At 60.2% G+C, this 24,561-nt stretch overlaps 2 protein-coding genes across 3 annotated transcripts in view; both read right to left on the reverse strand.

Annotated features, from left to right (window-relative positions):
• PHF12 (PHD finger protein 12) overlaps positions 1 to 7,374 on the reverse strand; it is a 30,877-nt gene extending 23,503 nt beyond the window's left edge. The window contains exons 1-2 of the mRNA XM_065853188.2: positions 6,975 to 7,374; positions 6,463 to 6,644 (exon numbers count right to left, since the gene is read on the reverse strand). Coding sequence (XP_065709260.1) covers positions 6,463 to 6,644; positions 6,975 to 7,040 — 248 coding nt within the window. The 5' untranslated portion in view covers positions 7,041 to 7,374. The remainder of the gene's footprint in view (positions 1 to 6,462; positions 6,645 to 6,974) is intronic.
• Positions 7,375 to 8,061: 687 nt separating this feature from the next.
• SEZ6 (seizure related 6 homolog) lies at positions 8,062 to 22,245 on the reverse strand. 2 transcript variants are annotated; one of them, XM_065853437.2, is made up of 17 exons: positions 22,087 to 22,245; positions 14,659 to 15,234; positions 14,453 to 14,586; positions 13,083 to 13,275; positions 12,570 to 12,755; positions 12,333 to 12,501; positions 11,905 to 12,071; positions 11,629 to 11,823; positions 11,196 to 11,334; positions 10,924 to 11,120; positions 10,653 to 10,847; positions 10,379 to 10,570; positions 10,102 to 10,299; positions 9,976 to 10,014; positions 9,744 to 9,864; positions 9,563 to 9,665; positions 8,062 to 8,953 (listed from the first exon to the last, which is right to left on the reverse strand). In XM_065853437.2, the coding sequence occupies exons 1-17, from the start codon at positions 22,151 to 22,153 to the stop codon at positions 8,921 to 8,923; spliced, it is 2,904 nt and encodes a 967-aa protein (XP_065709509.1). In that variant the 5' UTR covers positions 22,154 to 22,245; the 3' UTR covers positions 8,062 to 8,920. The 2 variants fall into 2 exon arrangements, with proteins under 2 accessions (XP_065709509.1, XP_065709510.1); XM_065853438.2 differs by having other exon boundaries at positions 8,062 to 8,937; positions 22,087 to 22,244.
• Between the last annotated feature and the right edge of the window lie 2,316 nt (positions 22,246 to 24,561).

A 24,561-nucleotide genomic window follows, 5' to 3' on the forward strand; every position in this document is an offset into this window, starting at 1 on the left:
CAAGCTTACTTCCTGACTGGTTTAAAAAATAACAAACCCCACAACAGGTACATCCTTCTTACATGTGATTTATATTGCAACAGGCAGCACTCCCTAAATATTCAGACTTTGTAACAAGTGCTTTCAGGAAGATACACTTCTTTCCTACTCCTTTTCTTCAGAGCAGGTTCCTGCTATTTGCCACCGACACAAGGATTAATAAGGGCTCCAGAGCACAGGAAAAACTCAAGAACCTGGCACGTATCGGCGAGTCAGTCTAGCAATAAAAACAGTTTAACATCCACTTGTGTGGGTCAATAAACAGAAGAACTGCTGTTAGCGCCTCTACTGTGTGGAAAAACTGTTTCAGTATCGGTGCTGCAACCGAAATCTCGAATTGGCTCAGCCTGTCCCGCACACGGAGCCCTGTCCCCTGTGCAGGTGGTTCTTCACACCACAACAGCACCTACAACCCAAGGCAAAAAGGTCAGTTTCACAGGGAAAATAATCCATCTTTGGTACTGACCTTTAGTATATAAACACAGTTCTGTTGCTGCCAACAGTATGGGGGCTCCCCCCACCCAAAATGTCCTTCACACCCGCTGTAACTGAAGCACAGCGGGCGTCAGACGTGCTGGTCACGACTTGCTTCCCATTCCCTACTTCCACCTGAAGCAACACTGCGAAATGGAGAGAGAGGGGAGAATTCTGAGAGCACTTCATGCTATAAACACAGTAGCCCTCCCATTGCTGGCTATAGGATCCACAGGCAGCTGGCTGCACAACCTTAACAACGCCGAGCTTGTACGTGATAAAAAGACACACGTTAAACAGAGGTGAATATATTTATGAGATAGCGCTAAGATTTCCATAACAAACAGTAATTAGTAGATTGGTATTATGAATCTAATCCAATTAAGAATTTCCTTTGCAAATGCCTGGAGGAGCTGGAATTCCTCTGGGAAGACCTTTCCACGTTTTGCAAGGCTCCTGTGAGTCACGCCTGCAGGTCTGAGACACTGGGAAAGACCAGGGAACAAAGCCCTGAGCTCTACCTCGAATCCAGCCAGTGAATTTGGGGAGGCCACTCAAAACCAGGCCCCGCACCAGCACAAAAAAAGGACTCCTCAGTTCCACAAGTCCCACTCAGCATAAAATTGGCACTTTCCCAAGCAAAAGGACAAAACAGCAGAGAACTTTGCTTATTAACAGGCTCGCACCGTGCCCTTTTAAACAGCTTCAGATCCCTACGGATGTTGGGCGTAACGCTACTCTGTACAGCAGCCGCGGCTGGAGACAAAGACTAAGTTAAGCAGTTAAATGTTGACTTTGACAGAATCCTAACTCTCTGCTCCCACCGCTTTCCGCTGATGCTGAGAACGGCGGCAGCAATTCGCAGCTTGGTCTGAATGCCCAGCTCTTGCCCACGCTGCAAAATCCGCTCATGCTCAGCTTAACACAAGCAACACGCACACGCAGGTGAGAATCGTGGCTTGCAAGTCCCAAAATTTGATTAGTTCATCAAATTCTTATTGTGGAAGGTTTTCTGGTGCCCTCAGCTTACACCCGTAGATTTAGGTTGACCTTATCTGCCTTTGCATCGAGAGATTTAGGACAAAACAAGGAGAGCAAAGGAGCTCATTGGTACAACTTTGCTGAAGAGAACTGCCAAGACTGATCGTGTTACCACATCTGCAGACACATGCGCAGTCACCCTCACACAGAGAAACGGAGCCAGCGCGATTGCTTCCTTCTGGTTTAGGACTGAGACTACACTGGCCCTGGCTACCAAAACATCAGAATCAAAGATACGTACAAATAAAAGTTGTTGGCGTTCTTAAAAAAAGTATATTGTTTTAACAAACTACCAGTTAAGATACATTTAACTCAATGTTTGAAATGGAACAGTTTGCTCTCTGTTCTTTAAGATGCAATTACATGCATATTAAAGCAGGTTTTTGCCAGTCGTTTAATGGGGAAAAAAAAACCCAAACTAAACAGAAAGCCTCACAATCAAAACTTCCTGCAATGAAACGACAAACTTTTTTGAAGCTGTCAGAAGCACCAGTGTGTAAGAGCTACAACACATATAACTTGATGTATTGAAACCCCGCTCCTCTGCAGCTCACTGTTAGGCCTGAAGTTAAGCCAGCACCTTCCTGGGCATCCCTGACTCCTTCAGCCCATTCAAAGCTCCACCTGAAACTCCTGGGGCAGGCAAAGATGCCCATTAACGGAAGGATTAGCTAAGACAATGGACGGGCTGATGTTTCCCTCCCCTCACACAGAATGGATATTTGAATAAAAAACCCCAAGCTAGACCAAATGCCAAGATAAGGCAGGACAATTTAGACCTGAATAAGGCAGGGAAAGAGTTATTGCCGTGTCCTGCCAGCCAAATGCAACTTTTTTTCCATTCTTTGTGTAAAGCACTTAACTGACCTGACTCATAGAAAATATGCAAAACTCCAGCTAGTTCAGCTTCCTCTGCTGCTCCAGTTCTTTGACAACCAGCTGCCAAAGCAGGGGCGAAACGCAGCCAAACGCTCCAAATATAATCACGAAGCGGCGAAAAGTTTGATGGAGCTACCAGGCCCCAGTACAGATGCAGAGAACCTCTCCCAGCAGCTCCTGGAAGCCTTTTTGCTGGGCAGTGCTGCAAAACTGGCACCGTCTCTTTACCGTAAGCGGCAGCTTTAGGCAACCCGGGTCACTTTGCCATTCACAGCCAGCAGCGAGCGATTTGTAAGAACGGCAGCATTCAGCAAGGTTAGCGATTTTGGGCTCCTCCAACCAGAAACTCGGGCAGTGAGAGTTTAAAAAAAAAAAGAAACAGAGAAAAAACAAACACGAAACTGTTCTGTGTTAGTTCTTTCTCCCTCCTGTTGTCACTCCCCTCCCCCAGCTTGTTAACTAAACTTTTCCTCTCCCAGGGATCTTTCTAATCCTTCCGCGAAGCTGTAATGAATTTGCAACATCAGTCACTTTGCGAATGTGAATCAAGTTTACGGCGAGCTCAAGAAAATAAGGGGAATTCTAACAATCGCGCAGCCAGGAGGACGTAAACGGGGAAGAATAGCAGAAGTAGTGGAAAATTGGTTTTTCAATCATGTAAAGGAGGAGCGTACAGCATTCCCAGGGGCCTGGGTTAAGGCAGAACACCAGAATGAAAATGCACGCTGCACCATTTCCCAAAGCAGCAGGTCATGGGCAAACAGCATAACAAAAACCAGACTTCAGCTAAAAAAGCTCACGTTCTGTTTTCAAGAAATATTAGGGACAGAAAAAAAAACCTCTCTGGAAAGTCAAACCTGAAGACAGTCACCTGACTATGACATTAATCCAAGTATGTTGGAACTAAGTATCTGGAAGGGATTTCACACTTCCCTGTATCCTGCCCACCACGCCAGTTTATCTGCAGCCGGGCTGGTGGCAATAATGGACTTTCACGGCACCTATAAGAGTGTTACACTGAACTAGTGATTCTGAAACAGAGTTGTGAGAAGAACTGACACCCAACAGATGAATCGGGAAGCCACGTCCACCCACGTTAATTCAGGAGAGCAGTCGTTCCCACAGCGTATCAACAACACTTGTTGTTTACCACCGCAGAAGTGTAAAACTATCAGGCTCGGAAAGTTTTGGCGGTTTTGGTCGCGCACCTTCTGTTTTCTGCAGAAGACAAGAGGTTTAGGTGCTAAATTGAAGTTGAGGCAAACTGGTGAAGCCAACTTGCTTGCTACAGGTTTAAACAACACGATACAGAGGAGCCTTCTCTACACAGGAAGAAACAAAACCCGTTTATGGGCCACTGAGCTGCGTTTACTCCTGGGTTTGTCCCCAGCCTACTGCGCGTGACTTGGGCCGATCACACCCGCGTCATTCATTTTCTTTTATAATATGGCCTCTCCTATACGGCTTTAATCAATTGATTACAAATCCTACACCAATTAAGAGCTGCTCTTCTTTTTTCTTTTTCTATATTGATAATAAACGCAATCTGGTATTAAAGCTTACAATAAATATTTAAAGAACAGGTAAGCTGTCGACGCAATCCAGCTAGTATGCCCCAGCAGTATACTTAAGCTGCTATTCAAATGACTTAAAACAAGCATTGTGTTATAGCTGCTGTTCTTTAAATAAAATAAAGGAGGCAGAAAGGAAGTTGCAAGTGCTGCCTTTAAGCTTCAGTTTGTATTCAGAAGTTTACTCTAAGCAAGATGTAGGAGGCAAAGGGAAGAAAACATGAAAACAAAACCTGAGCATCCCTTTGAAGCAACCTGGTTCCATTGAAGGCCTTGACTGAATGACGGACAGAGCTCCATGAGCAGGGGGGCAGAGCTGGGCCCAAACCAGAGGCCTTTAGACCAAGCCTATCCAGCACCGCTCCAGACCGAGCCTCCTCCTGCAGCAGAGTCTGGACTGCTGTCAAAATGATCGTCCGAGAGATACCCCAGGGAAGGCAACAAATATGGTGAGAAAGCATGACCAGGATTGCCCCTTCCATTTCTGTTCTGAAGGCTGACTAGTTAGCCAAATACGTACTTTTTAATAATTATAACGCAACTAACCTGAGTACAGCCAAAGCTTTACAAATATCTGACTTACATGGCTCGCTAACTGTAAGAAACTTGTCAAATCAAGACATGAAATTCAGCCAGATTTAGCCTCGCACAAAGCGGTCACATTTACAGTCGGGACTAACTATGATTCCAAGTCAATCAGGAAACTCTACAGCGTTAGTCACAGCTCCTCCATCTCAAAACGTGCAGTTTTAGACAACGCTCGAGCCTCATTAAGAGAAAGCTCAGGACGTGTTCAGTACCATCTGGGAGCAAACACCGAGTTTTAAGCACCTACATCCAATAGAAGAAAAAAAACACCTTAAATCATAGCTCACCAAGGAGGCTAGGCAAAAAAAATTAATAATAATTAGCATTGTCTTAGTAAATATTAGAGGATCTGCACCACCACCAGTAGCACTTCCTCAGGGTAGGAGGGATGATGTCATGGCTGCACGCTACAGCATTGTCGGTTCATCTGACTGCACGCTGCTAACGGGACACTCCCTACAGACCTGTGACCGCACACTCAGTTTTCCTGGTATCAGCAATCAGTTTAATAAGAGTTCAGAGACCTGCAATTAGCACATAAACGCGGTATAACCACCAAGCAAAAGAAAAAAATAAAAACAGGGAAAAAAAATAAAAAAGCAAGGAGGAGACAGCTGTAACAGGGTGGCAAACAAAGCTCCAAAGCATGAAAGAGAGAAAGGAATGTGGTTAAAAAATCTCCCCTAAGGAACAGTACTCTGCACGCCCAAGCTCCAGCTGTTTGACTTGCCCTGTTCCCTCCTCCACTCCATTATCCACCCTGGCTGCTCTAATTTAACACAAACCGCCCGCCTGCGCCAACTCTTGGAGGGGAGATTCGGGTGAAGCAGCTTTGAATGTGTCTGGGCTCCCGGTGCAGAAAGGTAAAAAACTTTGGGGCAGAAAGTTGAGGCGCCTTTGGCGGGTCGCTTTGTGCCCAGAGCTCAGGGAGCTGCGAGAGAAGGCAGCGGAGTCCTTCCCCGCTGCAGCCTCCGCCGACCAGAGCTCTGCCACCGCCTCCACGCGCGCCTCGACACCCAGATTTGCACGCAGAAAGATCTGCCTTCATCAACAAAGCCACTCAACTCCCGGCAAGGGGACCCAGCTGCCCCCCAGTTCGCGGCAGTCACCCCCACGGAGGAGACAAGCAGGTCTGAAGAGTCAGGAGGAAGGAAAAAATGGAGGGAAAGGAATAAAACCGGCCAATTTTAAAGTCTGGAGGCGTGGATTTCCACAGGGAAGGTATTTTCACGTTGGAGATACTGGGGGGAGGGCCGCGAGGGTTTGGAAGTCATATATGCAGCCAAAATGGCGCTGAGAATAAAAATATAATTTAAAGGAAGGTCGCCATATTGTAAACAGTGAGGCAGGGAGACACAGAGACAGCAACCTCCATTATTCCCAGCAGCTGCAGCAGCACGGAAGCGCTGGGAACGTCAGGCCTGGCGCGGAGACACCACCGCCGCTTCCCGCCCCCCCTGGGCAGGACTCTCCGGAGACCCCCCCCAAAGCAAAGCACCCTTACAGAAGGGTGAGGAGGGGAAGTTTTTTTGCCTGGGGGCTGGGGAGTTGCAAGGTTGGGATGGGGCAGCAGCAAAGCAGCCAGGCCCGCGCAGCCAGCAGTCTCGCTCCTCCTCTTGGCTGCTACTCAGCACAAAAAGAAAGGCGGGTGCTGGACCCCCCACCCCCGGAGAAAGCGGTGAGGGGGCTTTTTGCCTTGGCTGCTCAGAGGGATGGACCCAAGCGGGGTGTGCAGCTCCTTTTTGTCCCTGCCCAGGACGGTGTCCCCCCTGTCTCCAGAAAAGCAGGGACCTAACAGGAAGCGGGAGCTGCCCAACGGAGGGAAGGATCTGCTGGGACAGCCAACCGGGGGGACAGCGGCGAGCCTTACCAGCACTGGAGGTGGAAAGCGGCGGGGCAGTGATCGCAGCACAGCAGATCCCCTCCTTCCTTGCAGCTATCGCAGCTATCGTGGTTAGTGGCCCTGCCACTTCGCCTGGGCTCCTTCTCAAGCCTCCTGCTCTTCTTCTCCCCATCTTCGCTCTTGGGGGGAGCCAGGAGGGCTTGGATTTGCTGCACACGGACGGACAGACAAGACAGAAAGGGGCTCTGAGGGGCTGGGATGGACCCTGACCCCGAGCGCCCTTCTCCCGGCTGCTGGACTGGGGAGAGCGGCCCCGGGCCCGCCGCGGGGGACACGGGGCCTGTGTCGGGTCCGCCCCACCCGCCGGCCCCGTGTCCGGGAAGGCCTCTCCCGGGGATTGGGCGAGACGCCTCGGTCCCTCCGCGCTTCCTTGTATGGCCACGGGGCTCCGGAGGGGGGGCGGGGGGGTCCCCTCACCATCCTGCAGCCCCGCGGCCTCCCCCGGCCGGGCCTCCCCCCCGCCGCGGCCCGGGCCTCACCTCCATGAGCCCCCCGGAGGTGTCCAGGTCGTAGACGATCGTCTTGGTCTCCATCTTCTCCCACATTCATCCAGCCCGGGAGCGGCCCCGAGAGCCCCCCCCCGCAGCGAGAGGGAGCGGAGCGGGGGGTGGAGGGCGGGGGTGGCCCCTCAGCGGCGGCGGCTCCGCGACGAGGAGGGGGCGGCGGGAGAGGGCGGCGGGGCCTAGCCCACGGGCCGCTGCGGCTTGCCCGTCGTCCTCCTCCTCCTCCAGCCGGGCCCGGGGGCGGCTGCGGGGGTCCCCGCGCCCGCTGCCATGCCGCGCAAGGGGGGGGATGGAGGGGGCGGCGCAGCCCCGCGCCCGCCGCCGCCGCACACGCACCGCGCACGCACCACACACAGGCGGCGCCGACGCTCAGGGCCCCGCCGCCGCCGCCGCGCCGCCCGCGCATGCGCAGACCGCGCCCCGCCGCCCGGGGGGGATCCCCCCGCCCTCCCCGCCGCCCCGCGCGCACGCGCGGCCCCGCGCCGCCGCCCCTCCCCCCCCCCGCCGCCTCCCGCTCTCGGCCCTGGCGCGGCGGGGGGGGGAACGGGGGGAGCGCACGCCCCGCTATTGCGCAGGCGCGCCGCTGGCACCGCCCCCCCGTTGCGCTTGACTGGCTCCGCCCTCTTCCCGCGCAGGCGCGCCAAGGCTCTGCGCAGGCGCGGGAGAGGCGGGGCGAAAGGACGGCGGTGCGCAGGCGCGTGGCTGCCGTCACGTCCCGGGACCGGGGGGAGGAGCGAGGCTGTGGGTGACGTCACGACGCAGGGCGGGGCGGCGGGGCCCGCCCGCCGGCAGGGGGCGCACGGGGAGTGGCGCGCCCGTGCGGAGGGGGCGGGATTCTGGTCGTGACGTAATCTCGGCGGAGGCCACGCCTCTTAAAGGCGCACTGCTCTCCCCGGCTGAGTGTGGCGGGAATAGGCCGCACGGGGGGGGTGGAGGATGGAGGATGGTGTCTGGGGGCGCAGGGTGGGGTGCAGGCGTCAGGGTGGGGGCTCAGGGGTCACTCTTGTGGGGAGGGTGCAGCCCCGTCCGGGCTGCCCCGCCCGGCTGAGGAAGACGCCACCGCTTCTTCTAAAACACCAGTTTTATTAATGAAACAACCAAAAGATGGGGGGGGCACCCTCTCCAGACCGTGGGGGGGCACGGCTGGGGCCGGGGCCGAGGCCACCAGCCCGGGCGGGACGCGGCGGGGGGCACAGCCATGCCCGGTGCCCCCGTGCCTCCCCGTCCCCCCGGGCTGGCAGCCCGGACCCGGCCCTGCTGGGGTACCGGGACGTGCGGGGAGGTCACGCCCGTGGCGGAGGGGACGCCCTGGGGAGGGTGAAGCAAGCGTGGGGGCCGAGGGGACGCAGCATGCTCGGGGCACGGTGGGGGGACACGACCCTGCCTGGCGGTGCTGAGAGACACGGGGGTGCAGGGGGGGCCAGGCCCTGTGCTGGGGGTGGGCGAGGGGTGGGGGGGTGCACCCCCATGGCCACCCCAGCCCCCTGGTCCCTCCCCGGGGTTCTGCAGGACATCCTGCTGCCCCCTCCGTGTTGAAGCCCCGGGGAGCCCTATCCTCACCTGGGGAGTTCCCGCAGCCTCACTCCCCCTGCCCAGGTCCCTCCTCCATCACAGGGGGCTGGGGGGCTGCTGTGCCCCTGTGGGGGCCGGGCGGCTGGATGGGGCCCCCACTGGCTCAGCATCCCAAAGCCTGGGGTGGGGGGTCAGGTGACAGTGGGGCTCGGGCAGACCCCGCGGGGGTCCGGGTGGGCTGGGGGTGACAAGGGGGTGGCCAGTGCCCTGGTCTGTCCCACCGAGCGCTTGGCCTGTGTCTCCTCGGGAGAGGTGTGCCCGGCCCATGCGGGGGGCCGGTGGGCACGGGGGGGCCCAGGAGGGGTGGTTGCAGCGCCCAGCTCCGCGCTGCCCGCGCCTAGATGGACACCTCATATTCCCTGGTCTCCTGCAAAGAAAACAGACTGCGAGGGGTTGGACACCCGGTGGTGCAGCGGGGCGCCCGGGCCAGGGACGGGGCATCTCCCACATCATAAGGCTTTGAGGGGACATGCTAGATCACAAGTGGCCCTGGGGGTGCACGTCCCATCCTGTGTGTGGTCCCTGGATGGATGTCCTGTCTAATGCATGGTCCCTGGGATAGGTGTCCCAGCTGGTGTGTGGTCCCCAGGATACATATCCTGCCCTGTGCGTGGGCCCTGGATGACTGTCCCATCTCATGAGTGGTCCCTGGATGGATGTCACATCCTTTGCGTGAGCCCTGTGTGGATGTCCCATCCCATTTGTGGTCCCTGGATTGATGTCCATCATGTAACTGGTCCCTGGTTAGGTGTCCCATCCTCGGCATGGTCCCTGTATTGATGTCCCAGCCCATGTGTGGTCCCTGGATCAATGTCCCATCCAGTGCAGGGTCCCTGGATGGATGTCCTATCCCATGCATGGTTCCTGGAGCACACGTCCCCATCCATGCCTGTCCCACCCCACACACATCCCCTGGCACACATGGCCCGTATGATGAAGAGTCCCTGGGGTGCCCAGCCCCATCCAGGGGAGCACAGGGGCCAGTTACTTACTCCTGTCTCGTAGGTGGGGTTGTCAAAAGCCGACTCCACGGTGATGTGGTCGTAGGGGTGGGAGCCAGTGAGGGGCAGCTGCAGGGCCGGCTTCCCCTGGAGCCTACAGGGAGAGGGCAGCTGGGACAGCTGGGGGGCTGGGGGGACCCGCTGGGGGGACAGGGACCACCCGGCCACTCACTTGGAGAAGTAGAGATAAATGCCCCCGATGAGCAGGGCCACCACCAGCACGGGCAGGAAGACGGCGATGGCGACATTGGTGCCCTCCAGTGCCGTCCCGGAGGGCACGGCCTTGGCCACGGCTGCCCAGGAGAGCAAGTGTTCACCGAGGGGGCACCCCACATCGGCTGCACCCCAGGGTGCCCATCCACACCCTGACACCCCAGGCAGCCCCGGCAAAGCGTCACCCTTACCATCCAGGTTGCGGTTGCTGTAAAACTCATCGTAGGAGGCTGGAGGAGGTGGGAAAAAGGAAGCTGGCATCAGTGGCAAGAAGCGGGGTGCCAGGGGGATGCTGGGGTGGTGGGGGGTCCACTCACCCGCCTTGCAGATGGGGGGTGACCCGCTCCAGCGCGAGGGGTGCCCGGGCAGGCAGTGCAGGCTGCCCTCGCCCAGCAGCGCCCGGCCAGCGGTGCAGGAGAAGCGTAAGGTGGCTCCCGCCGGGTACAACCGCCGCTCAGGGCTCTGCCGCCCGCCCGCCGGCACACCGGGGTTGTGGCAAGGCTCATATGTCTCCGCTGTGGTGCAGGAACACAGTGGCATCAGCGCATGTTGCTGGTGCCAGGGACATGCCCAGGGAGGGGGTACCCAACTCACGGATGCACTTGGGGAGACGGTCGCTCCACTTGGGTCCCCCCGCGATGCGATCATGGCAGGTGAGGGTCCCGGCACCCGCCAGGATGTAGCCCTTGTCACAGATGTACTGCACAGTGGATCCCACTGGGAATTTAGGGCTAGAGACCACCCTGCGGCTGTGCTCGGCATCCCCGGGGTCCCGGCAGGAGGTCACTGCGGGCGGGAGGGACAGTGGTGACAGCAGCCACCGGAGATGTGCCATAGGACAAGGGGGACACTGGTGGGTGCCACTCACCCCTCTCGCAGGAGGGCAGGTCACCACTCCACGTCAGGTCCCAGTGGCACATCAGGAGGTCGGTGCCGGCCAGCTGGAAACCAGGGTAGCAATGGTAGGTGACCACGGTGCCGTGGAGCAGCTCCGGCTGTGAGGACGTCTTCCAGCCATTGGCGATGTCTGGCAGCTCGGGGCAGGTGTCATTACGGGGGACCTCTGTAGGGACAGTGGGGTGAGCGGGGTGGTGGGGACACTGGGGACACCAGGGACACCATCCCACTATGGGGCTCACCAGAGAAGTGGATGACAAAGCCTTGACGATAGGCAAAGGCACCGGCACCGGGGTCGGACTGGAACTGGACAGTGACATCGGCACTGGAGGCGTAGAGCTTGAACCGGCCACGGGCGCCCGTGTACTGGCCCAGGATACGCGCCGTCAGGTCGTCCCCATCGTAGAAAGTCAGCACGTCCCCCGTGCCCAACCGCAGCCTGGGGTGGGGGGGCCATGAGGCGGGGGGTGCATGAACCCCCTGTCCACCCGTCCCTGGTTGTCCCTACACTTACACGCGGACGTCCAGCATGACACGCTTGTCCTCGTCCACATGCAGCCCCCAGATGCAGTCCTGGCCCTTGCCGTACGCCTCCGGCCAGTTGGGTGACAGCACAACGCCAGCCGTGTCCGTCAGCTCCCCGCTGCACACCGCTGCGGGCACACACCGGGTTTGGCACCGCCACGGGGAGAGCAGCCATGGCACCCCCCGGCACCCACCACCCTGTGTCCAGCACCCACTGCAGCCCCCCAGCTCCAGCACCCACCATCCCTGTTGGCTCTGACTCCAGCACACATCATGACACGGTGGCTCCAGCATCCATTGCAGCCCATCCCCAGCTCCAGCACCCACAGCAATTCCCAGTTCCAGTGCCAACAGCAACCCCCAGCTCCAGCACCCAGTGAACCTCCATCTCCAGCCCCCGTCTCCGCGTCCCCGGTGCCCACCACGGCACGCCGGCTCAGTCTCATTCCACTGTGGGTCGTTGGGGTCGACGCATTCAATGATGGTGGAGCCCTGCTCCAGCGTGTAGCCGGGGTCGCAGGTGAACTCCACTGTGGTGCCCACGGGGTACCGGGGGTCACTGGCCGTGAAATTCCCATACTTGACAAAGGGCTCATAGCAATGTCCCTGCTCGAAGGCTGTGGGAACAGGGGTGAAGGTCTGTGGGGGCCAGGGGATGCAAGGATGCTCAGGTGCCCCCCTATGCCCTGGTGCCGTACCCTCGTAGCGCAGTGCCATGCCTGCGGCGGCCCCGCTGCTGTCGGTGGTGAGCTCCACAAAGAAGTGGCGCCCGGTGCTGAGCAGCCCCTCGATGGGCAGGTACTCCACCTCGTAGGAGTCGTACACTGGCGGTGCCTCCACGTTGTTGCCGTTGCGGATGATGAGCCTGCCAGGCAGGGCAGGAGCTGAGTGCTGTGCCAGCCATGGCCAATAACATCCCTGGGCACGGATAGTAGTGCCCAGCCCTGGCCATGGCCAACAGCACCCATCCTTGGGCCTGGACAATGGTATCTTCCTTGAACATGGCCAACAGCACCCATCCATGGGCATGGCCACTGACACCCACCCTTGAACGTGGCCTATGCTTGGTGCAGGGCTCCCCAACACTGCCCCCACCCCCTGCATCCCCCCTGCCCCACGGTCAAACCTGTCGTCGTCCTCAGCCAACGAGACCTTCTCGAAGTGGAGGTGCAGGCGGTGGCCAGCGGGCGCCTCCAGCAGCCAGTGGCACGTCAGGTTGTTGCTGTAGTTCCCAGGGAAGCCAGGCGAGATGATGCGTCCCACCGTGGCATTTCGGACCACCCCGCCGCACGTCGCTGTGGGAGAGGGGCCATCAGCGGTCGGTTGTGCAGGCTTTACCAGGTCCCCCAGGGCCGGCACTTACCGAGGCAGAGGGGCTCGCGGGCGCTCCAGAAGGGACGGGTGGCGTTGCGGCAGACGAGCCGGCGGGCACCTTGCAGCTGGTAGCCAGCGGCGCAGCGGAACCGGGCGTCCCCGCCAGGGTGCAGGCTGCTGACCGACACCTCCCCAAACCCCGGCCGTGCCGGGAAGGGGCAGCTCAGCAGGTAGGCTGGGGACAGGTGGCGGCTGTTAGTTTTTTGGGGGACAGACCCCTTGAGGACCCCAGCTCACCCCTCACCCACCCCCCCGGAGCGCCTGGGTGCTGCAGGGTTGGGTGACACGCTGCCTACGGCTGCCGGTAATGATGCTAAATGAGCCCGTAATTACTCACACCAATTAGATCTCCATTAGCGTTGCGTTCTTCGCCTGCTAGGTGCCTGCTTAACCCGCCAGTGGCACAGATAAACTCCACCGTGCATTGCCAGGCTACGAATTAGCACCAGAGCCCCTCGGGGGGTGCGGGGGGGTCTGTGCCGGCAGTGGAGCTGCCCCATACCTTGGTAGTGGAAGCAGTAGGAGCCAGGGCTGGGGGGCCGGGGGCTCTGGAAGCGGAGGGTGAGGAGGTTGGCAGGGCTGCGGATGACCTGGCCCCGCAGCAGGAAGGACTCGTTGGCCAGGAGGGTGGGCTCCAGCCCCCCCATGCTCTCCACTGTCAGCGTCTCCCCTTCGGCCAGGCTGATGTTGTGGACCTGCCGGGGACAGCCAGGTGTCACTGTCCTGACATCACCCCGGCACCGGTTCCGAGCCACTCCTTGGGCAGCTTGACAGCGCGCTGGGGCTTGTCTGTGCGGGGCAGCGCCATTCGAACACAGGTAAGAGCACCATAAATCATCCTGCGGTGCAAAGAGCAGCTCCACCAGAGCACCACGGGCCCGTGCCGACAGCCAGGCGTGTGCTCCAGCCCTCCGGAGCAATTTGCTATTAATGATGTTAATTAAGCGGTGCTGTGCGGTGATGAGCAAACACTGCTGTGTGAGCTGGAGGAGGAGCAGGGGCTGACGATGGAGCTGCTGCCTCCGGCTCACCACCGGCGTTCAGCAAACCTCGGTGCTGCCCCGCAACAGCTCAAGTGGTGGGGACACACAGCCACGTGTCACCGATGGGAGCCGCACATGGCCGCGGCACCGCGGGAGCTGCCGCCAGCCTCTGCTCCTGGCGGATCACAGAGTCGTTGTGGCTGGAAGAGACCCTCGAGATCACTGAGTCCAACAGTTAACCCAACGCTGGCACTAACCCATGTCCCTGGGAGCTTCATCTCCATGTCTGTTAAACCCCTTCAGTGACGGTGACTCCACCACTGCCCTGGGCAGCCTCTTCCAGTGCTTCACAACCCTTTCCATGAAGAAATTGTTCCCAATATCTATACTAAACCTCCCCAGCACAACTTTAGGCCATTTCCTCCCATCCTATGGCTTGTTACTTGGGAGAAGAGAACAACCCCTGCTTGCTACAACCTCCTTTGAGGCAGTTGCAGAGAGAAAGGAGGTCTCCCCTCAGTGTCCTTTTCTCCAGGCTGAACCCCCCAATGTCGATGGGTGCTGGGTTTTCCTGGCTCCACAACACAGCATTGCACCTGTCAGTGTTGATTACACCTTCTCCATCAGTGCTTCGGTAATTAAATCCTGCATTGCTTCTTTGGTGATGGGCGCCAGCCACAGCAGCTCGTGGTCACGGGGCTCCCACCAGCTCGTGCGCCCATGTCCATGCCCTGAACTGGCTCTCCTGCCTCCAGGACACGGGGACAGGGACAGGACTGCCTGTTTGCTGCACTGCGTATGGCCACACAGCTGCGGCATGGAGCAGGGGACAGGCCATGCTTGCCTGCAGACACTTGTCACCACATCCCACCCGCAGCCCCCCACTCACCTTGAGCTCCACACCGTAGCCAGGATAGACAGAGACGGTGTAGGTGCAGTCCAGGCTGACATCATAGGGGACAGCGGCTGGCTCTGGGGACACCAGCCAGCCCTCGGGACCCGCCAGTGTCCGGTTGCAAGGGGCTGGTGACAGAGGAGACCCCAGCTCAGCCACACTTCATCCCAACTCCCCCCAGCTTCCTCCCCAGCACTCACCTGGTCCCTGCAGCGTGGTGACAGTGGTGGTGGTGATGGTGGAGGTGGTGGTAGTTCCCTCCTCATCCCCAGGGACCACAGTGGCCCCAGCGTGGGATCCCAGGGACATGCCAGGGGTGGCAGGTGCCTGGCTGGGGGACACAGGGACCAACTCTGGCACCCCGAGGGGGGACCATGAGGGATTGGCAGCTGGCACGACCCCCCATGCCTCTCCCCATGGCCCTGGGTGTCCTGCTGGCGTGGTCAGTGGGTCGGTGGGGAAGGCGGCCCTGGGCAGGGCGGGGGTGCGCGGGGGGGGCTCGGGGACTGGGGGGCCGGGGTCTGGCTGGAGAGCATCAGCAGGCAGGAGGGGACCAGGGTCACCGGGCAGGAATGGTGCCTGGCCCAGGTAGTCCTTCTTCAGGAAGGCTTCATGCAGCAGGTCCTCCAACAGCGGGTGGTGGTTGAGGAGCTTCAACGTGGGCGCCGTGCTGACAAAACGAGCCTCTGCCTCCCGCTCCGCCGGCGTGGGCAGTGCCGTGGGCTCCCCTTCGGCCTCAGCGCTCTCCCCGGCTTTCCTCGCCACCCCGTTGAAGCCTGGGTAGAGGAGATAACATGGGGTGCTGGGGACCCTTGGACTGATGCTGCATCAGAGAGGGATGCTACACTGGAGACCAATGCTTCATTCTGGACCAGTGATGCACCATGGACTGATGCTGCAGCATGGGCTGATCCCTGCTGGATCAGTCCCACACCATCCCCTCTCCCGGGGGGCGCGCAGCCCCCCAGCCCGACCGTGCCACGGCCAGGGGCTGCCACCGCAGCACCCATGTCCCTCCATGGGCCCAGTGCAGGGCTGTGATAGCACGTGGGCGCATCTTGCTGCTGTGCACAGACGCTGATGACACGATACTGCCAATTAACGGGTAATTATACCGATCCGTAGCAGGGCAGGGCCCTGCGAAGATTAATTACTCTGCGACTGCCACTTTTAAGGGACTATTAACAGACATTAGCTTGGGTGAGCAGTGCTGGGGAAGCCACTAGGTGCTGGCAGGTGTCCCCACCACCCACTCTGTGTCCCCACTGCCCCAGGACAGTGACAATGTCCTGGGCACGACGAGTACCCAACCATACCAGCTCCAAAAGCTTCACTTGCCCCCCAGCAAGGCCAGAATTATTTTTTAATAGGATCCATTTATTAGAACATAAAAGTTAATGAGTTTATACTGAAGGGCGCCAAAATCTCTTTTAGGCTTTAATAGCAGATTAGTGCTCGGAGCCGGGCCCTGCGCTGCTCACAAGCCACCACGGCCACCCTGTGCAGCGATGGCTGGAGCAGAGACACCCCAGCCCCCTGCACCCCTCTGCCCATGGTCTCAGCTGCCCGGGGTGCTGGGGAGTGCAGTGGTCCCCATTGGGGCTGCTGGTGAGGCTGGATCCCATGGTAAAGCTCCTACAGCAGGTGCCATCCAGGTGCTGCGGCACCCTTGGCTGGCTGAGTACCACAGGATGCTCCTGGCGGTAGGGGATGCTCTGGGTACCACGGGATACTCTGGGTACCACAGGATACTCCTGGGACTGGGGGATGCTCAGGCCTGGGAATGCTCTTGGCCCTTGGGGGATGCAGGATGCTCAGGGCACTATGGGAAGGCAGCAGGTGCCCAGATGTTGCCACCTGTGCCCAGATGTTACCACCCACGCCCCTCAAGCACCACACGATTAGAGCTTCCACCTCCACAGATGTCTCTAAGCAGTTTACCTCCAGTGGCCGTGCCACAGCTGTGTCCCTCCCATGCCCCCAAGGTGACCAAGAGCTGGTGACATGGGACCCTGCTACCCAGCACCCACTCCTCTGGGACCTGGCACCCAGCAGGGACCCCCCAAGGGCTCAGGGCAGGACCACCAAGTCCCCACCAGCCAGGTGCTCTCTGGGGACCCTCTGCATGCGTGGTACGTGCCCACTGCTGCAGCCGGACCTGGGCCCTAATCCCTCGCATCAGCTTTGCTGGGCGGGAGTCTATTAACGGCAGCCGGGAGCTGGGGAGACGCCAGAGACTAATCCGGCTGCGGCGGGCGGCTGCCCCCACAGCGGGAATCGATGCTGCCTGCTGTCACAAATAAATAAATAAGGCAACACGTGGCCTCCCGGGGAACACGGATCAATGCTGCCCGACGAGAAAGCAAAAACACAGCGCCTGGCGCCATGGAGGGGACAGGGCATGGCCCTCAGCTGCCCCAGGAGTGTCACAGCCCCATGGCGTGATGGTGCTCAGTGCCTCGGTTTCCCCATCTGTAAAAGAGGGCAGGCAGCGGGTGGTGGCAGCTGAGTCCCCGGTCTCTTGCCCAGTGCAGGGGGAGGGCAGGGGTTGGGTTTGCAGGACTCCAGGTTTATTTTCCAATTTAAAATCTAATCTGGCTTTGCCCCCGCGTCTGGGGCCAGCAACTGTGATGAATGAGCTGTCAGGCAGCCAGTGCCACGCTTCCCCACCATGGCCCCCCTTGTCCCCAGACCCCCTTAAACCACCCCAGCCCTCTTGGCCAGCACAGGATGGGGGATGTGTCTGGTTGACGCCAGACTCCCACCTCTGTCCCCTGCCCTGTCGTCCTGGGGAGGGGGATCCCTGGCAGGGAAGGGGGCACCCGCTGGCTGGGGGTGCCCTGTGGGCAGGAGCAGGCAGGGAATGAGGTGGGGTGGGCTGGTGTAGGCAGCGTGAGAGTACAGGCAGCATCAGGGTGCAGGCAGGGATGGGTGGGTGGATGAACAGGTGCACACAGACAGCGTGAGGATGCAGGCAGGGGCGGGTGGGCATAGGCAGGTGCAGGCAGGGGCGGGTGGGTGCAGGCAGGCACAGGCAGGTGCAGGCAGGCGCAGGCAGGGCTGTGCAGCCCCGCTCCCCGTGCCGCCCAGCCAACACCACCTCCACACAGCCAAACCAACAGCACCTGGCGTGGCAAGCTGGGCACCCCACTGGCATCAGTGGGCACCCAGCTGGCACCTATGCTGACACCCATGTCCTACCAGCCTGTGGCCTCCTCCCCAGCATAACCAGTGAGCCCAGAGACTCACAGCCAAAAAGGGTGGGACCCAAGGGGCTGCCCCAGTACCACTGCCGGCAAGCACGGCTACCAGCTCCAGCGGCTGCCAGAGGAACTCGACTTTAATATTCATGGCGGCACTGGCGGGGAAGCATTTGACCTTGTATGTTTTGCGATTCTCCTTGAATTGAACAGTCATTTACCCGCTGACACATGTCACATGTCGCTGCAACTGGTTCCCTGGAGCATCACGGCGGTGGCGGCCGAGCGCCGGCTGCCATACTGAACACCGAGCCCCCAGCATCACCTGCACTGGGTGGGCGCCAGGGCAGAGCCCAGGGGGCACGAGGGTACCCATCTGCAGGGATTTCCTCCCTCCCCAGCCGGTGGGGGCTGGCAATGCCCCCATCCCCTCCTTGCCACCCACGGCCCGTGTCAACCCACTTCCCCCACTCTCCCTGCGGAGTTAATACGTTTGTACAGCAATTTCCCTGAATGGCAGCAGTGAGAAATGGCATGTCTGCTGTTATTTCAGACCTGAGCGCTAGAGCCAGGCAGTGCCATGTCCACCCTCCCTATGCCAGCAGCATCAAATCAGTTCCCCCGGCTCTGTGATGGAGCCACCACTGCCGGGCAGCACCCACTCTGTGCCACCCATGGCACAGGTGCCAGCCCCCACGGGGCTCTGTGCCAACTCAGAGCTCCCCAGGACCCAGTGTTATTCCCTGCCCTGGGATAACCAGGGTGGCAGAGGAGACACTCGGTCCATGGGGCACCCCTGGGCGCTGGGGGGTGCCTGCTTGGCACAGGATGCAGGCGGGGAGAGCAGAGCTGCGTTGCCCTCCCAGCTCCTCTTCCCTCCGCCCACCGCCGGCGACATTAATTGAAATCCAGTTGCGGGAGGCGAGCGAGACCTCGCCGGGCTCTGCGTTGGGCTGCTCAGCCATGTTATCGTTCCCACAGACGCTATTCCCTCACAGCGGGCGGGAAGCGTGGAGCATCACCTGCTGCTCCTGCCACAGCCAGCTGCCCCCAGTGCCCCCTTGGGAATTCAACACAAGCATCCCCCTGCAGCAGACCCCCTACCCTGCCTCCTCACTGCACTCCGTGTAGGATGAACCATCCAGTTCTGGAAGCTGGCAAAGGCAGATGCTACAGCCACATCCCCCCACCGGAGCCCACCCTGCCCAGGCACAGTCTCTGTGCATCGCTCAGCACTGGCTGATCTGGCATTTCAAGCACCTCTCTCCATTTTTCACATGGTCACAGTGGCGCTCTCGCAGCTGATTAATATTTGATCCCTTCAGCACAGCTCGTTACTGCATTTAAATTATATCTGTAATAACCCCTGCCTACATGGCGAGCATGCAGGCCGGCTCCTGCTGCCTCTCCCGCAGGCGAGGGATCGAGCACACCCCCAACCCCGGCCAACGGGACCCTCCGATGCAGGACATGGCGAGCGGTGCCAGCTCTCGGCACGAGGCACACAACAGGGAACCAGGCAGATGGAGACACCCCCAGCTGCCTCCGACAGGTCCAGGCAGCCCCTTCACCCACTCAAGGATGCTCATGGTGGCAGAGGTGACGGTCGCCAGCTGGCCCTGTCCCCCTGCAGCCGGAGGAAGGGAGGGATGCTGCTGCTCTGGAGCTGCTGCCTGTGACTGGAAGGAATCCATTACCTCCCTGGTTATAGGCAGCTTTCAGAGGCAATCTTTCAATTGTGCGCATTTAAAGAATTGATTGGAGGTGAAATTATCCTCTCCTGCCGGAGCCAGCAGAGACACAACTTCATCAGGCTCCCCCAGGGGCTGCCTGCGCTCAGGGGGGGACTCGGCGGCCTGGGGTCAGCCCCGGTCCCCACCCCAGCACAGGGCTGCAAACTGGCTGACACAGCCCTGGCTAGGCTCCTGCCAGTCTGGGGGTCCCACCAGTGGCACAAGGGGTGTCCCCCCACTGCTCCACACTGGATCTGGGGGTGCCCTTGCCGTGCCCTTGCCCAGGCACCTCTGCATCCCATCTCCCCCCATGACCCCCTTGCCCTTCCTGGCACAGCACTGGGTGCTGAATCTGTCCCCACTGGCACTAACCCGCAGCCAGCCCTGCAGTGATGAGGATCCCAGGGGACGTGGGAGGCAGCTGGCCCAGCCCACACCCCACGTCCCCATGGGGCAGTCCTGCCCTCCCGCCCTCCAGCTTAAGAGCATTATCCAGATAATCCTGGCCTGGCAGCACAGCAGCGTGGTGGTGATGAACTCCTCTGAGGCACGCAGGGGACGAGCACACACGCTGTTAATTACTGTAGCAGACGCCTGCTTCCTTCCCCGTCCCCCTCCTCACACCGAGACCTCAACCAGCACCCGCATCCCCAGGAACATCATGTCCCCCAGATGCATCAACCCTGTCGACACAGCATAGCTCATGGGGGCACAGACAGACCCTGTGTCCCCACCATGACCCACGCTGCTTCCCGTTACCCCAGGCTGCCAGGACCCCAAATTACAAGGAGCTCCCTTGAGCATGGTGAAGATGACCCTGCAAAAAGCCAGGCCTGCTACAGCTTTGGAGAGTAGGGGAAAGGAGGCATGGTGGGCCAGAGTGGAGGGAGCTGTGCCCAACACCATGCCCCCCAGTTTTACCAGCACCAGGGGGCCCAGACCCCACTTTCTGCTGGGGCAAGCCCCCATGGGCACTGGGGATGGAGCTGCCCCATGCTGGGACAGGCCTGCAGGTCACCACATAGGGTGACAGAGAGAGACAGGATCAGACTGCATTGCCAGCACCCAGGGGGACATTTCTAATCCCCCTGGTTTGGGGGTCTGAGATACCCGATGTCCCTCAACCCCATGTCCGATCTCCACCACTCACTAGCCCATCAATGCCAATTCAAGGCCATGGTGACACCAAGCGTGACAATGCTGCACAGAAATTGGGGTGCTGGGCTGGGAGACCTGTGTGATGTGAGATGATGAGAGGGTGGGGGAGCCCCACGTGCACCTCCCAATGCTGGCAGCACATGGAGGGGCACAGGCTGGACAGGACCCCACAGCTCCCAGCCCTGAGAAGAGCTCAGCACCTCCCAGGGCATCCCTACCTCTAACACTCTGGGAAATACACATACAGAGTTTAATTAACTTTATTGATATTCAGAAATTAGGGGACTGACTAGAGGTAATTGCTCATTAGAAATCATTAAACTGACACGGTAAGCACCAGCCTCCCTCAGTGGAAGCCTGCCCTGCCCAGGGCCCTGTTCCCAGGGCAGAGACAGGGACACAGCCCCCCCCCCCACCTGCCCCTCCATCTTCATCGCCCCACAGCAGGGCAGGAGATGGGGGTGCCATGGCTTTGCTCCACTTGCTGCCCTGCGGAGGGTCCCCCATACACCTTCCCATGCAAGAGGGCCGTGGCAGCAGCCCTGGGGGGCAGACTGAGACTGGAATAGCAGCAGGCACAGGGCCACGGTGCCCTTCCCCGGCTGGGCTTGACTGCCAGATGGGGAGTTTATGTAACTCCCCGCACGGCTGCTGCCTGCAGCTCGGCTGAGCCGTGCTCTGTGCCTGCACCCCGCTGCCTGCACCCCGCTGGGGACAGCAGGGCCAGACCACCACCCACTCCTCCCCCTGTGCACACTGCGCACCACCAGCATGGCCACACTGGACCAGGACAACCCAAGCTGCGGCGGGTCTCCAATCCTGTTTTTTAGGGCAGTGGAGCCGCAAGGCGTCGAGGCTGCAGGGCTGCCCATGCTCCGGGGTGGCAGAGCCAAGGAGGCGAGCCGGGTGTTGGCTGCTCTCCTTAGGAAAGACCAACACCTGTGATTCTTGCATCTCCCTTACACCTTCCCCAGAGCCAGAGGGGTCACCTCAACCGAGGTGGGGGGTTGGAGAAGCCCTGGTCCCCAACACCCCCAAGCCCCATCAGTGGGGACCGCACAGAAGGACCGGTTCAGAGCCCACTGCTGGGCACGGCCGGCCGGGGGTGGTTCAAAGGGCTCGGCAGCCGGGGGAAGGGGTCTCGCCGGGCGGTGCCGTGTCTGCCCAGCCCCCGGTGCAGCGGTGCCCGCCCCCCCCCCCTCGCCGATAATACCGACAGAGGGGCTGTCGCTGGAGCCCGCCGGGGGCGGCGTTGCACCAACCCGGCTGCAAACGGCTCTGCGCGCTCCCGGCGGCTCCCGCTCCCGGCGCCACCGGGGTGTGTGCGGGGGACGGATAACGCGGGGCGGGGGTTGGGGGGGGCGGAATTCTCGCTTCACCGGAGGAAGCGCCCCCGCCGCACCGGGGGCGAGCGCAAGTTGGCAAAGTTTAGCGGCGACAGAGCGGGGCTGGGGACACCGTTAGCGGGGGTGGTTGGTGTGAATGGGGAGGGGGGTGACCTGGATGGCGGGGGGGTTACCGGGGGGTCGGTGCTTACCGTCGGCCGGTGCGTGGAGCAGCGCGGCGAGGAGCGGCAGGAGCAGGGCGGGCGGCGGCGAGCCCATGGCCGGCGGCGGTCAGCACCGCGGACAGCTCCGCTGCGGGCACGGCCGCGCCGTAACGCTCCGAGCGCTGCGCCCGCCAATCCCGGGCCGGGGGGGGCTCACCGCCTCCCCCCTCCTCGCACCGTGCCGTAATGCTCCGAGTGCGGCGCCCGCCAATCCCGGGCCATGGGGGGGGTGCGTCTCCACCCCCCCCCCACCGTAATGCTCTGAGAGCGGCGCCCGTCAATCCTGCAGGCTGGGAAGGGGGGCTCCTCCCTGCCGCCCCCTCCCTCGCGCTCTTCGCCGTAACTCTCCGAGTGCGGCGCCTGCGAATGCTGGGAGGTGAAGGCTGGGGGAGGGAGGTCTACTCCGTCCCCAAATACCGGTACCCACCCGGGCTGAGAAAGCCACCGTGAGCCTCGGGAAAAGTCCTCGGTGCTCACCCCATCATATCCTGCTTCCCCCTATTGCCGGTCACCCGTGCTGAGCCCTCCAGGATGCCAAACCACATGCAGCCCCCAGCCTCAGGAGTCCCCCATCTGCTCCTCCCCATCCCTAAATAGCCTCAGTTGGGGCTGGGCTCATCATCCCCCAAACAGGGAAACCTAGGCTAAGGGCAGCCCTCGCAGCTGGGCTCAGTGCAAAGCCGGGGGGCCTGTATGTCGAGGGGCTGAAATTCCCTCTCCAGCCCCCCAACTCGGGGTGCCGCTCCCCTGGGATGGGCGGGGGGCAGCCAGCCCTGCAGCAGGCAGATGGCGTTGGCACCAGCACTGTGCAGCTCTGCGCTGGCTGCCGGGCGGCTCTTGCGTATGTTAAAAATAAAAAATAATAAAAAAAACCCAAACAAACCAGCTCTTTGTTTAATAACCCCCTCCCCATCTCCATGAAAGCCCAGATGGCTTCTCCTCTCTGCGCTGACACTGTGCGCAGCAGTGTTCCCCCACAACCCGGCCAGCCCCGGCTGCAAACGCGGCCCACGCAAGCAGCACCGGGTGGGTTTGTATTTTTAATCCCAGGCCCCGCTTTGCCGAAATGCACCGCTTCTGCCACAGAGAACAGCAAACCACGCACTGCACGCCTTGGCACAGAGGAAAGAGCAGCGGCCAGCCCCGCGGCACGGGCTGTGACCACCAGCCCCACAGCTGCGGTGGGAGTGGGGCACGCAGCGATGCTGTGGGTCTTCTCATCCCGGGGGGCCTGCAGAACCGGGGGGGGGCAACTGGCGCTCCCGCCAAGCACTTCCAATATTAAACCCAAAACTTTAATCTGCCAGTAGCTCCATCAATGTTTAATGCACCAAAGCCCTGGTAGGGCTTGGAAGATGGGCATTTTGAGGCCAAATTGGAGTTTCTAATATTATGATATTCAAATAATTTTAATCCACTTGATGCTTCCCCAGGCACGTACCTGGACTGCTAATGAGGGGCTGCCTTTGGTGCCTGTTGGTTTTGACACAAAGCAAACAAACGCTTTGCAGATGCCTTCAAAGCATTGGGGATGATGAGAGCTGGGAGGTAAATGGGGGCAAGCGCAGCTGAAGCCAGCACAGGGCGGCCAGGGTGGGGGGGAAAACTTCACACTCCCTGCAGCCACACGGCTCCCTGGGGAGCAACGCTGCTCCTTAATTATTCGTTAAGTGTTGGCTGCACTTGCTGGAGGATGAGGATGGGACAGTCCAGCCTGCAGTGCTGGTGGGGATGACGATGGGGGAACTGCAGCTGCCATCCCAATGTGCAGGGGGTACAGGGGGTGCAGGGGGTGCAGCGAGTGCAATGGATGCAAAGAGTGCAATGGGTGCAGGGGATGCAATGGGTGCAGGGGGTGCAATGGGTGCAGGGGGTGCAGGGCCCAGCAGGCAGCAAGCGGCTGCTGAGCCCTGCCTGGCCTTGGCCAAAGCTCCTCATTCCCACTTTCTCCAGCCCCACATGGATCTGGGCGGGGGGGGCTCCCACAGCGTGTGCCAGGCTGTTCCCCAAGCCCCAGTGCCAGCCCCGAGTGTTCCCATCCATCCCCCCAGTCCATGGGAATATTCCGTTTTCCCCATGCTCTCGGCAGGGCTCTCCTGACCTGCGCCGGCTGCTTTAGGAAACCGATTCCTTCCTGCCACGAGCGTTGCCTCTGGTTCATCTAAACCCAGATCAAGAGGACAAGGGCAGGGATGGAGGACACCGGGCACAGCACTCAGGGTAGCCCCAAAAACCTCATCCCGAGGCAAGATGAGCCCTTTGCGGGATCTGGGGGTGCAGATGTCCCCAGTGAGTGGGGTCAGCCCTGGTTGGGGGTCATCTGTGGAGTGATAACAATGGCTTGAGGGATCCTGCTGAGCCCTGGGGACACCTGCTGGGGCACGGCTGTCACCTCCAGCGCTGGTGACTGTCCCTGCATGTCACTGATGGCCTCCTTGGTTTTGTAGCAGCACAAGCAAGGCT

This window comes from Patagioenas fasciata, chromosome 19, assembly GCF_037038585.1.
Source record: "Patagioenas fasciata isolate bPatFas1 chromosome 19, bPatFas1.hap1, whole genome shotgun sequence".
In the NCBI taxonomy this organism is placed as follows: domain Eukaryota; kingdom Metazoa; phylum Chordata; class Aves; order Columbiformes; family Columbidae; genus Patagioenas; species Patagioenas fasciata.